Raw genomic sequence first — 14,228 nt, forward strand, 5'->3', positions numbered from 1 at the left:
ATGCTGTTTTTGTTACTATTGCTCTGTAGTATAGTTTGAAGTCTGGTATCGCTATACCGCCTGATTCACACTTCCTGCTTAGCATTGTTTTTGCTATTCTGGGTCTTTTATTTTTCCATATGAATTTCATGATTGCTTTCTCTATTTCTACAAGAAATGCCGTTGGGATTTTGATTGGCATTGCATTAAACCTATAGAGAACTTTTGGTAATATGGCCATTTTGATGATGTTAGTTCTGCCTATCCATGAACAGGGTATATTTTTCCATCTTCTAAGATCTTCTTCTATTTCTCTCTTTAGGGTTCTGTAGTTTTCATTGTATAAGTCTTTCACCTCTTTTGTTAGGTTGATTCCCAAGTATTTTATCTTTTTTTGAAGATATTTTGAATGGAGTGGTTGTCCTCACTTCCATTTCAGAGGATTTGTCACTGATATACAGGAATGCCTTTGATTTATGCGTGTTGATTTTAAATCCTGCCACTTTGCTGAATTCATTTATTAGCTCTAATAGTTTCTTTGTAGAGCCTTTTGGGTCTGCTAGGTATAGAATCATATCATCTGCAAATAGTGATAATTTAAGTTCTTCTTTTCCTATTTTTATGCCTTTAATTTCTTTCGTCTGTCTAATTGCTCTGGCCAGTGTTTCGAGAACTATGTTGAACAGAAGTGGTGAGAGAGGGCATCCCTGTCTTGTTCCAGATTTTAGAGGGAATGCCTTCAATTTTTCTCCATTCAGAATGATGCTAGCCTGAGGCTTAGCATAGATTGCTTTTACAATATTGAGGTATGTTCCTGTTATCCCTAGTTTTTCTAGAGTTTTGAACATAAAGGGATGCTGTACTTTGTCGAATGCTTTTTCTGCATCTATCGAGATGATCATATGGTTCTTATTTTTAAGTCTATTGATGTGGTGAATAACATTTATTGATTTCCGTATATGGAACCAGCCTTGCATCCCAGGGATGAATCCTACTTGATCATGGTGTACAATTTTTTTGATATGTTTTTGTATCCGATTCGCCAGAATTTTATTGAGGATTTTTGCATCTAGGTTCATTAGAGATATTGGTCTGTAGTTTTCTTTCTTTGAAGTGTCTTTGTCTGGTTTAGGAATCAGGGTGATGTTGGCCTCATAGAATGAATTTGGAAGTTCTCCCTCCTTTTCTAGTTCCTGAAGTAGCTTGAACAGTATTGGTATTAGTTCTTCTTTAAAGGTTTTGTAAAATTCTGCTGTATACCCATCCGTTCCTGGGCTTTTCTTAGTTGGTAGTCTTTTTATGGTTTCTTCTATTTCCTCGATTGATATTGGTCTGTTTAGGTTTTCTATATCCTCCTGACTCAATCTGGGCAGATCATATGACTTAAGAAATTTATCTATGCCTTCACTATCTTCTAATTTATTGGAGTATAAGGATTCAAAATAGTTTTTGATTATCTTCTGTATTTCTGAAGTGTCTGTTGTGATATTGCCTTTTTCATCCCGTATGCTAGTAATTTGAGTTCTCTCTCTTCTTCTCTTTGCTAGCATGGCTAAGGGTCTGTCGATTTTGTTTATTTTTTCAAAGAACCAACTTTTAGTTTTGTCAATTTTTTCAATTGTTTCTTTTGTTTCGATTTCATTAATTTCAGCTCTGATTTTAATTATTTCTTGCCTTCTACTTCTTTTGCTGTTGTTTTGCTCTTCTTTTTCTAGGATTTTGAGATGAAGTATGAGATCATTTATTTGTTGGTTTTTTTCTTTTTTTAAGGAATGAACTCCAAGCAATGAATTTTCCTCTTAGAACTGCTTTCAATGTGTCCCATAGATTCCAATATGTTGTGTCTGTGTTTTCATTTATCTCTAAGAATTTTTTAATTTCCTCCTTGATGTCTTCTATAACCCATTGATCATTCAGTAACCTATTGTTCATTCTCCAAGTGATGTATGCTTTTTCCTTCCTTCTTTTATCGTTGATTTTCAGTTTCATTCCATTATGATCAGATAAGATGCATGGTATTATCTCTACTCCTTTATATTGTCTAAGAGTTGCCGTGTGACATAATATATGATCTATTTTTGAGAAGGATCCATGTGCTGCTGAGAAAAAAGTGTAACTGCTTGATGTTGGGTGGTATACTCTATATATGTCAATTAGGTCTAGGTTATTAATAGTGTTATTGAGTTCTATAGTTTCCTTATTCAACTTTTGTTTGGAAGATCTGTCCATTGGTGAGAGAGGTGTGTTGAAGTCTCCCATGATAATGGTATGGTGGTCTATTAGACTCTTGAACTTGAGAAGAGTTTGTTTGACGAACATAGCTGCACCATTGTTTGGGGCATAAATATTTATGATTGTTATGTCTTGTTGGTGTATGGTTCCCTTAAGCAGTATGTAGTGTCCCTCTTTATCCCTTTTGATTAACTTTGGCTTGAAATCTATTTTATTTGATATGAGTATGGACACTCCTGCTTGTTTCCGAAGTCCATATGAGTGATATGATTTTTCCCAACCTTTCACCTTCAGCCTATGTATGTCTTTTCCTATCAAATGTGTCTCCTGTAGGCAGCATATTGTTGGGTCTTGTTTTGTGATCCATTCTACTAGCCGGTGTCTCTTAATTGGTTAGTTTAAGCCATTAACATTTAGGGTTATTATTGAGATATGGGTTGTTCTTCCAGCCATATTTGTTTATTTCTGTTACTAAACATGGTTTGTTTTCCTCTTTGATTATTTTCCCCCCCTTTACTGTCCTACCTCCCACTGTTGGTTTTCATTGTTATTTTCCATTTCCTCTTCCTGTAATGCTTTGGCGAGGATGTTTTGAAGAGATGGTTTTCTAGCTGCGAATTCTTTAAACTTTTGTTTATCGTGGAAGGTTTTAATTTCATCTTCCATCCTGAAGCTTAATTTCTCTGGATACACAATTCTTGGTTGGAACCCATTTTCTTTCAGTGTTTGAAATATGTTATTCCAGGATCTTCTAGCTTTCAGAGTCTGTGTTGAAAGATCAGCTGTTATCCTGATTGGTTTACCCCTAAATGTAATCTGCTTCCTTTCTCTTGTAGCTTTTAAAATTCTCTCCTTATTCTGTATGTTGGGCATCTTCATTATAATGTGTCTAGGTGTGGATCTCTTATGATTTTGCACATTCGGCGTCCTGTAGGCTTCTAGGATTTGGGATTCTGTCTCATTCTTCAAGTCTGGGAAGTTTTCTTGTATTATTTCATTGAATAGATTGCTCATTCCTTTCGTTTGGACCCCTATACCTTCCTGTATCCCAATGACTCTTAAGTTTGGTCTCTTTATGTTATCCCATATTTCTTGGATGTTCTGCTCATGGTTTCTTAACAGTCTTGCTGAGCTGTCTATGTTCTTTTCCAGTTGAAATACTTTGTCTTCATTGTCTGATGTTCTGTCTTCTAAGTGTTCTACTCTGCTGGTAGTATTCTCCATTGAGTTTTTAAGTTGGTTTATTGCTTCCTGCATTTCTAGGATTTCTGTTTGTTTGTTTTTTATAACCTCTATCTCCCTGTATAGTTGATCTTTTGCTTCTTGGATTTGTTTATGTAATTCATTATCGAAGTGATCTTTCATTGTCTGATTTTGCTGTCTAATGTCTTCCTTGAGACTCCAGATCATCTGAAGCATGTATATCCTGAATTCTTTATCTGACATTCCATCTGCTGCAGCTATTACCTCTTCTAAAGTCGAGTTGACCTGCATTGCTTGTGGTCCTTTCTTTCCTTGTCTTTTCATACTGTTCGCGTTTCTTTCTGCTTGGTGAAACTGTTGTGTTATTGAATTTTCCCCCTATATATTTATATTGCTCTTGTATAGTTGAAAAGTCTCCCTTGCAGGGGCGGGCGGCGGCTGTGCTCCTTCTCCAATTGGGGTGATCTGTCTACCACGCTGACAGGCCGCTGGGCCTGTTCTGCCGGTCTGTCGCAGGTCTGCCTACGTTGCAGGCGCGGGCGGCGGCTCTGCTCTGCCCTTACTCCAATTGGGGTGACGTGTATACCACGCCGGCGGGTCGCTGGGCCTGTTCTGGGCGCGGGCGGCAGTTCTGCTCTGCCCCTACTCCAATTGGGGTGACGTGTCTACCATGCCTGCAGGTCGCTGGGCCTCTTCCGCCGGTCGGTCGCAGGTCTGCCTACCTTGCGGGCATGGGCGGCGGCTCTGCTCTGCCCCTACTCCAATTGTGGTGACGTGTCTGCCACGCCGGCAGGCCGCTGGGCCTGTTCTGCTGGTCGGTCGCAGGTCTGCCTACCTTGCGGGCACGGGCGGCGGCTCTGCTCTGCCCCTACTCCAATTGTTGTGACGTGACTACCACGCCAGCGAGTCGCTGGGCCTGTTCCGGGTGCGGGAGGCGGCTCTGCTCCGCCCCTACTCCAATTGGGGTGACATGACTATCACGCCGGCGGGTCGCTGGGCCTGTTCTGGGTGCGGCGGCGGCTCTGCTCTGCCCCTACTGCAATTGGGGTGTTGTGACTACCACGCCGGCGGATCGCTGGGTCTGTTCCGGGCGCGGGCGGCGGCTCTGCTCTGCCCCTACTCCAATTGGGATGACATGTCTACTGTGCCGGAAGGCCGCTGGGCCTGTTCCGCCGGTTGGTCGCAGGTCTGCCTACCTTGCGGGCACGGGCGGCGGCTCTTCACTGCCCCTACTCCAATTGGGGTTACGTGACTACCACGCCAGCGGGTCGCTGGGCCTGTTCCGGGTGCGGGCAGCGGCTCTGCTCCTCTGTATCTCTTCTGTAGTTCAAGTAAAGCCACATAAACATTGGAAAAATCATCTTGTAGAATGATTACATAGAAACTCTGATATAATTTTATAGTAAATATACTTGGAATTCTCAGAAATTTTAGGTTATTTTATTCTCTTATTTTTCTAATTAACTAAGAACTAAAATAAAATACTTTTACATGCAGTCTTTGTTTAGAAACTAAAATACTTTTACATGCAGTCTTTGTTTAGAAAGGCTTGTGAATAACATGCTTCACTGATTCAGGAAAAGAAGGTAAGTAAGTTATTTGATTGTATTGGAATTGTACTGTTAGATCAGTGTTTCTCAAACTTTAGCATGTATCAGTCATAAAAGTGCTTTCTATAATTCAGAGTTTCAGACTCTGTAGGTCCTGGATAGAACACAAGAATTTTCATTTGTAACAGGTTCCTAGGGTATATTGGTGCTCCTGATCCAGGGATGACATTTTGAGAATCCCAAAGCTGTAGTATGTGAAAAATTGATATCTTTTCAGTCCATCAGCATGATATATCCCTCCAGTTACGTTCAATTACTCTCTAAGTAGAGTTTTGAATTTTCTTCTGGGTAGAGATTTACACATTTCTTGTTACGTTTATTTCTAGGTACTCGATTTTTTGATGCTACTATACTTTCAATTTTTAGCTGTAACTAATATATGGCAATACTTTTATGTATTTATCTGGTTACCTTGCTAAATTCACTCATTAATTCTAATAGTACATCAGCAAATTTACTTTGATTTTCTATGTACACAATCATATCATTTGTGGAGAAATACAAATTTTTATCTCTTTCAGTTCTTATATCTTGAATGGATGTTGTACATTTTGCCTTATTGCACTGATTAATATCTCTTGTCTAATCCCTTATAAAAGAATTAGTAGCAGACTACTTTGTCTACTCCCAATCTGAATACCTCATTGTTAAATATATGAAATGTGTACTTAACATTCTTTGTCACCAAAGCAGTAGAATAACTTTACATATTCATCAAATTCAATAAAAATTTTGCAAAACCTTTATCAAGTATTAGCAATATTATGTAAGAATTAGAATTTTTATATCCTGATGAGGTGAATATAAATTGGTACAATCACTTTTGAAAAACTACTTGGTATTATATACAATCACTAAACATATGCATGCACTGTGACCCAGTAGTTCTACCCCTGTGTACACTTTTATGACATATTTTGACTTGGAATGATATTAATGTTTTCTGTACACTAAAAAAAAACCAAATATATAGACATTGGGGGGAAACCTTCTTAGATATAAACAAAAATTTTAAAATATATTTCAAATAAGTAATCCTAACTATGCTTTGAATACTATGCCATATATTTTTTAAAAACTCAGCAAGATAACTTTTAACCACAGTATTTTAAACTAAAGATCTTAAATTTAAAGATACCAAAAAAGCTCAAAATTGTAAACTAATCTTCAGCTTTTCTTGTTCATTTGTTTGTTTGTTTCCTCACTGGTATGGGTTAATTTTCTGTGTATTATTGAACTAAACAAATAAGTAAATATATTTAAGATGCTGACTGTTGTGTTTCTCACTTTTAGAGAAGGGAGATACAAATGTGGAAATCTGGCATGGAAGAATGCTAAAAATAACTATGGTTGTTGAATTGAAATTGGAGATATCATGATGACCTGGTGGTTTTTAATAGATTTAAATGCACACACACACATTTAAATATATTAAAATTTAATAGCCCTATGTACTGAAAAGACCTAGGAACAATAACACCCCACTAGCAGTGAGCACTTCAGCATATATATCTTTACATGTAAATACCATTCCCACTGAAAGGAATTAGAGTTCACTAGAGAAATAGCTAATTTCATAACTAATGCAGGAAAGCACAGATGAACCTATAGCATCTGGTTTCTCACCATTAATTATGATGTTAGCTGTAGGTTTCTTGTAGATTCTACTTATCAAATTGAGAAAAATCTTTATTCCTAATTTTCTGATAGTTTTATCATGAATGAGTGTTGGATTTTTGTAAAGTAATTCATTTGTATGGTTGTAATCATACGTTTTTTTCTTCAGTTTGTTGATAAAATGAATTAAATAAATTGATTCTTAAGTTTTAAACCTGCCCTGCATCCCTGGAATAAATACCGCGTGGTAGTGGTGAATAATTCTTCTTTTTATACAGTTTTGATTTAATTTGCTAATATTTTGCAAAGTGTTTTGCATCTATGTTCATGAGAGATGGTCCATAATTTTTCTTTTTTGTGATATCTTTCTCTGATGTAAGTATTAGAGTATTACTGGAAGTATTCTCTCTGCTGCTATTTTCGGGGAGAAATTGTGAAGAATTGATATCATCTCATCCTTAAATGTTTGATAGAATTTACCAATAAAACCATATGGGCCTGGTGCTTTCTGTTTTTGAAGTTTGTCAATTATTCATTCTGTTAGGCCTACTAGGTACAGGCCTATTCAGATGGTTGGTTTCTCCTGGTGTGAATTTTGGTTTATGTGTCATTCAAGAACACATCTAGGTTTTCAAATTTATAGGCATGGACTTACTCATAATAGTCTTTTATTATCCTTTTAAAGTTCTTGTGATCAGAAATAATGATCCTTTTTTTCATTTCAGTTAAAAGTAATTAAGGTGTTCTCTCTTCCTTTCTTGATTTGTTTGGCCAGAAGTTTATCAATTTCACTGAGGCATTTTTTTTTGGGGGGGGGGGGCAGGGGAATCTAAATTTTTTGTTTGTTTTTTAATTTATTGGTTCTTTTTAGTTATGTATGACAGCAAAATCCATTTTTGACACAATTATACAAAAATAGAATATATCTTGTTCTAGTTAAGAGTCCCATTCTTATGGATGTACATGATAGTGGAATTCACTATGTTGTTTTCATATATGTACATGGAGAATTGTGTCAGATTCATTCTACTGTCTTTTCTTTGCCTATACCCCCTCCCTTCCCTTCATTCCCTATTACTGAAGTCTTTTTAAATAAACATCTAAATATTTGATTTTGCTGCATTTTGAATTTTGATTTTCCCTTATAGTTCCATTTTCAATTTGATTGATTTCTGCTTTTATTATGTCTTTTCTTCTATTTACTTTGAATTTATTTTGTTCCTTTTAATTTTAGATCTTACTTTTCTTCTAATATGTCCAGTCTATACCTTTCCTTCTGCTATATCCCACTAATTTTAATAATGTTTGTATTTTTTTTTACAAAGGTAAACATAAGCTTACCATATGATCCAGCAGTTGTGCTTCTAGGTATTTAGAGTTGAGAACTTATGTTCACCAAAAAAAACTACATGCAAATGTTCATAGCAGCTTTATTCATAATTGTCAAATTTAGAAGCAACCAAAATGTCAGGTGGGTAAGTGGATAAGCACATTGTGGTACATTTATATTATGAAATACTGTTCAACAGTATAAAAAATAAGCCACCAAACTGCAAAAAGACATGTGGAAACCTTAAATACATATTGCTAAGTGCAATAAGCTGGTCTTAAAAGACTACACACTAAATTATTCCAATGGAAGAGACAGGAGTTTGATGCAGAAAGAGGAAGGAGGGATGAGTGGTAAAACTATTCTAAATGGTACTACAATGACAGATAACATGACATTAGGCATTTGTCAAAATCTATAGAATAATCCCTACAAAAAGTGAACCCACATGTAAACTATTGATCTTAGTTAATAATAATGTATTAAATATTGGTTCATTAATTATTACAAATGTTCCACACTAATGCACAATACTAAGGAAAACTATGTAAAGGATTGGGGAGGGTATGTATGATAACTACTTTCTGCACAACTTTTCTGTAAACCTAAGACTGCTCTAAAAAAAAATTCTGTTACAAATAAAGAAAATGATGTGAGCATGTCACAGAGCCAGCTTGCCCCAAAGGCCAAATCTGAGACAATTTGCTATTAAAATTATAATAATGAATTAAACCACTGGGTGAAATAAGAATCTTTGAGTCTATACTGATAATAAATGATAGATAGATGATATAGATAGATAAATGTAGAATAAAGGAAAGAAATGTGAACTAATAAATGTAAAAATAATAATAAAGTTTAAAAATTAAGATTTGCAACCATTTTAGTAAGAATTTATTCAGTTGTTATCTTAACCGGTTAATTAAATCACCAAACTGGCAATTGGCATCAAGTGCTTCCCTATGTGATACACTTAGATGCAACATTTATAAGTCTTCTTGCCAAAAATGTACTCATGCTAAAAATAACAGAAAAATCCCAAGTTTGGAGATAGTCAGCAAAACAAATGACATAAACTCTTAAAATGTCAGCATCTTGAAAGATCAAAAACAAACAAACACAAAAACATACAAATACACACACACACACACACACTCAGTAGCAGGTTTGAAATATAGTTCTCTTGGTGAATAGGGAGGTAAATGAACTAGGGAAATGTATGAATGTTAGTAGTATTGAGTGTCTTTTTTAGATTCATGATCATAAACTTTGTGCAATCAAGACATTTGTTTGATCTTTATTCTACAACCTTCTATTGCTCAGGCAGACACTAAATAAGTGGTTGAGCAGGAGTAGTGTTTGCCTTGTGGGTATGAAATATCACTGTTAGCAGAGGAAAAGAAAGGAATGATACTTTAAACACACAAATACACACAGAGTAAGAGACCAGGTGAATGTTGACAAATGTGTCTTAGAAGTCATGGTTTTTAAAGAAATCCATAATAAGTGCTCATGGGTGCTTTTTTGCCTTTTTCATATAATAACATAGCTCACAAATGCCGCAGTTCGGCTGCAGCAAAATAACCGGGGGGTGACGAACAAGTTGTGTAGACTGATACAGCAGGAGTAGGAGCTGTTTATTGCAGGACAGGAGCAGTAGTTATCCATTCCACACAGCTTATCTAATTAGCATAAACTAGATACATCAGTCAACCAATAAGGAATCTCCACACTTAATGGCTCCCTGATGTTACTTCACAAACCACTCCCTCTGGCATTTTGCCAGGCACCATCCAGACTTGTTTATAGACTCTAACATTTATAACTCTAACATCTAACACAGTCCAGGTAAATCACAGTCCAGGTAAGTTCTGCTGGCAGCTAGCTTGATCCGAAGTCTCGTCCGGTTCTCAGCAACACTGGAAATTCTTCCACCTTCCTCTTCACCGGCACTGGGACGAAGGCAGGAACTCTGGATGGCTAAAGAAAATCCTGTAGTATTCCACTAAGAAAACAACCTTCTGAACAATTTAGTACATTATCTCAAGGTTTCTTTTTTTTACATTTGAAATAAGCCTTAATAGTGCTCATTACTCATTAGCTTTCAGGTGTGGGAGAACCATTGTAGCTTAGTTATTGGCATTGAAAATGACCAAACATCAGGGACACCAGTAGCGTCTTCTGCTGGCTGTAGTGCCTGGGCAGCCCCAGATGGCCCTGGGGACTGTCCCGGACTCAAACTGCTACTGGGCACAGGGAGCAAGAGCCTGCAAGACTGTGCCTCCAGGTCAGGTCTAGATTTGGGCTCGTGGCAGTGGATGGGGAAGGGCCAGTCGCCGCCGCCTCTTGGAAAATCCTTGCTGCGCTGTGACCGGCTTGCACACTTGGCAGCCGCCTCTCCGCTTCACGCACCCTCTGGTAACGAAAAGTATTTAGTAATAGCCTTTTGCTGCAACTTTTTTCCTGATAATCCTTCTTCTTCTGAACTTTCTTTTTCTTTCTGACTAGAGTTCCTGGGCTCTTATCAACACATGCCCTAACTATTCTTGGTTCCACTGGGGTGCCTTCTTCCCTTAGTAATTTACTTCTCACCCCTTCCATATTTTCATCACAAAGACAATACAATACACTGAGACAAAACAAGACACAAACATACTGTATCAATCTTTTCCATTTTCTTGAAATGGCCATTTTTCCTCTCGCCCTATCTGCCTAGGGACGAGCAGATTGCTCCCGTCCTATCTATGGACGGGCAGCTTTTTTTTTTTTTTCGTCACTTACCCCCGAGTGTCCCGGGACTCCCCATAAAGGGCCACCATCTGCCGCAGTCCGACTGCAGCAGAATAACGGGGGGGGGGGGGGGGGGGGGGGGGGGGGGTGACGAACAACTTGTGTACGTTGATACAGCAGGAGAGGGAGCAGTTTATTGCAGGGCAGGAGCAGTATTTACACATTCCACACAGCCTATCTAATTAACATAAACTAGATACAGCAGTCAACCAATCAGGAATCTCCACACTTAATGGCTCGCTTTTGTTACTTCTCAAACCACTCCCTCTGGCATTTTGCCAGGCGCCATCCAGACTTGTTTACAGACTCTAACATTTCTCTGGCAAAATGCCAGGAGCCATCCTGACTTGTTTACAGACTCTAACACACAAATAAAATTTTTTCTGATTATTTGAATCTTTTAGTTAATTTTTTATTTTATTATTTATTATAAACTGAAGTACCATCTAGATGTATTTCATTTTCATTCTTATTTAAGAGGCTTGTAAATAAAGATTTTTAAAAATTATTTCAACTACTAAATTATAAAGAAATGTTATACTTTTTACAATTATATTGTAAGAAATCAATAATAAAAAAATTAGCTTTCATTTTTAATTAAACATAATTTGGTTGCACTTAATGAATTTGTGAGTTTAACTATTAATTGTAACTGGTTAGGACTAAATATATTTGAAATATATACAATCATTTTAAATTGGCAGACTCACTACTGTTGGGCTTGTGTTCATGATTTTAAGGTTAAAAGTCAGGGAAAGTGAAATTGTTTTTCAGTGATGTAGAACAATATTTCTACATACGTATTATTGATCATCAAAGGACCACCATATATATTTGTGCAGATTTACATTATACATCAAATGTATATACATTATACATCTCATTGTAATTTTATGTCATTGGTGCTCCCTAGAATTTTTACATGCAAAATGAGTCTACCTTTTCGTCCTTAGTCATCAATTCTGAATTTAGTTATTGCAACATATCTGTAAATAAAATTAACATATAAAAGTCACCTAAATAGCTATTACTAATTACTGTGCCTTATAATTTTCTTTTGCCTACAGCCTCAAGATATTCAGAAGACAGTATTAAAGGGAATCATTAACAGCCTATTACGAGAATGGAAAGGGTAATTATAACTAATATTTAATAAGAATAGATGATTAATTTACACATCTTATATATCTTTAGTTTATGTGAATGTATTTCACTCTCAGGAAATACTTTTGAGTTATAATTATAACATGGATGAGAAAGGAATTAAAAGCCATTTTCAACAAAACTGACATAAGATATATGAAGTCTCAGGAGGATCTGTATATAGACAGGAATGAAGAAAATCTGTGATTCTTTTAAAATTGCATATAAAAATTTTGTGTACAGATATATTTAGTTTGCAAACAATGGACGGGTACTACTCAGTAACCTAAGTGAAATAATATGCACATTATATTTAACCTTGGGCTTCCTGATAGCCAGAGAAAACTTGAGAAAATCAGTTGCTGGCCTCAGAAAGAAGAAATTTTTGTTACTTCTCAGTTAACTATCTTAGGACTGAAAAGATAAGGCTAAACTGGGAGCCAGCTATTTTGAGTATTTTAATAAAAATATCAAAAACATTGTAAGGAATCAAACCTACTCATACTACTTGTTGTATGTGCCTGATAATTCGTGTGGGTATGAATGACATTGCCAGACATATAAAGTCCTAGGTAGACCAGGCAAGGACTTGGAATTAAAGGTGATAGATTAGAAATTGATTGAGTGGATGAGAAAGAAGCACTCATCAACCTTGAGAATAACAAATGCTTTAGTATCTGAGTTTTTTCATCCAGGATCCCATGAAGGATCTTGAATTGCATCTGGTTGTCATATAGGTTAAATATATTTAATTCAGAAAGTTACTTCTGGTTATCTGTGTGAGTATCAAATATGTCTTGAGCAATTGAGTAACACTAGCTTACAGAATAACAAAAGTTGTCAGTGAATTCTGATGCTGTGAAAATTCAGATTAACATGGAAAAACAATTTAAATTACTCTCTTTTCAGAGATATCCAAAATACGATTCTTTTGATTAAAATATTCTAGGTGCATTCAGAGTGTGATTTGATTTGCAGACATTTCTGTCACTTAAGGAATGAACCTATAAACACAGACATATATTCTTTAATGAATAACTATTAAATAAAGATTATCCCTTATTAAAACAAAAACACAAGAATGTAAAATTGAAGATTATTATTAGATACTTAACTATTTCCAGAGATAGTCATGATTTTTTATCTTGCAAAATATTATTGCTGTCTTAGTTAACTCAGTCTTTAGATATCTTCAGAACCAGCCTAGGATAGACATAGAGTAATTTATATTCCAGCATATTAGAGATATGTTCCTGTCAGTAATAATAATGTTATGTTCACTTAAGGTTTTTGTTTTGTTTTGTTTTTTGGTTTTCTCAATTCTTACAGGAATATTTATTGGTCACTTTTAGTTAGATACCATGAGATTAAAACATTCATTATAATCAATTATGCTTGTTTCTGTTTCAGCCCACGAACAAAAGATGATCTTAGAGCATATTTCATCCTTTTACAGGTAAGAGAGAAGGAATTTAGTGAAAATTTTCTAATTCAGATCTCAATATGTACATATGAAAGTGAAATTATATCAAATGGTAAGTATCATTTTGGTCAATGTTATTGATACTTTTTAGAGTTATAATGACTTGTAATCAATGCTGTAACAAACAAACATTCAGAAGCTAAATTATGGAGTATTAAAATTTTAATAAAGTTCTTGCCTTAGCTGCCATAGTATTCAGGCAGTACAATGGCAGTGCTTCTTCCTTCTCCTTTCAAATCATCTTTCTTCCAATTAACTTTAATGAGCTCTAAGATGTTATCTTAGCAGCATACTACACTCATTTTATTCTTTACAGTTCATAAAAATTGTTCATGTATATTAATTTGTTTAAAGGTAAAAATACATTAAATAAGATATAGTGCTTATTTCAATAATGCAATGCTATAAAATCAATATTATGCCCAATAAAAGGCAAAAAAGAGAAAGGGAGACAGAACAAAAAAGAGAAAGTGGAAAGGGAGAAAAAATGGCTAAGAGGTAGTTAAGAAGAGAGCGCAATAAGCTCTGTTCATGATGTTCTTCTCTGGAGCCATCACTACATGAAGTTATCAAGTAGGGTCATTCCCTAATTTTGAATTGTCCTGCCAGTAAATCGGTTTTGAAAAACACATGATACTTTCTTGTTTTTCACAATTTCAATTCATTTTTCCATTATGTTCACTTTTCACATGAAATGATGAAATGTGCATTGTGGTAAAGCTTTACATTTTGAAGACATAAGTGGAGGTTTTGCTTAGCACTCCTTCAGTCTCCCTTTCACATTTAAAAGTTGTTAGATGCAATTATGAGATTCTCCTCTTATTCTTTGTGAGATATGCAG

The 14,228-nt window shown here is 35.7% G+C and overlaps 1 protein-coding gene across 3 annotated transcripts in view; it reads left to right on the forward strand.

Annotated features, from left to right (window-relative positions):
- Positions 1–14,228, forward strand: part of Hectd2 (HECT domain E3 ubiquitin protein ligase 2) — a 78,717-nt gene that overhangs the window by 38,412 nt on the left and 26,077 nt on the right. For all 3 annotated transcript variants that reach the window (XM_046450506.2, XM_046450507.2, XM_058581079.1), the window contains exons 6-7: positions 11,829–11,893; positions 13,315–13,360. In XM_046450506.2, the coding sequence (XP_046306462.1) occupies positions 11,829–11,893; positions 13,315–13,360 (111 nt within the window). The remainder of the gene's footprint in view (positions 1–11,828; positions 11,894–13,314; positions 13,361–14,228) is intronic.

The sequence above is a fragment of the Marmota monax genome, unplaced genomic scaffold (assembly GCF_021218885.2).
Source record: "Marmota monax isolate L192 unplaced genomic scaffold, Marmota_monax_Labrador192_F-V1.1 WCK01_AAM20220418_F8-fsc00004, whole genome shotgun sequence".
Taxonomy (NCBI): domain Eukaryota; kingdom Metazoa; phylum Chordata; class Mammalia; order Rodentia; family Sciuridae; genus Marmota; species Marmota monax.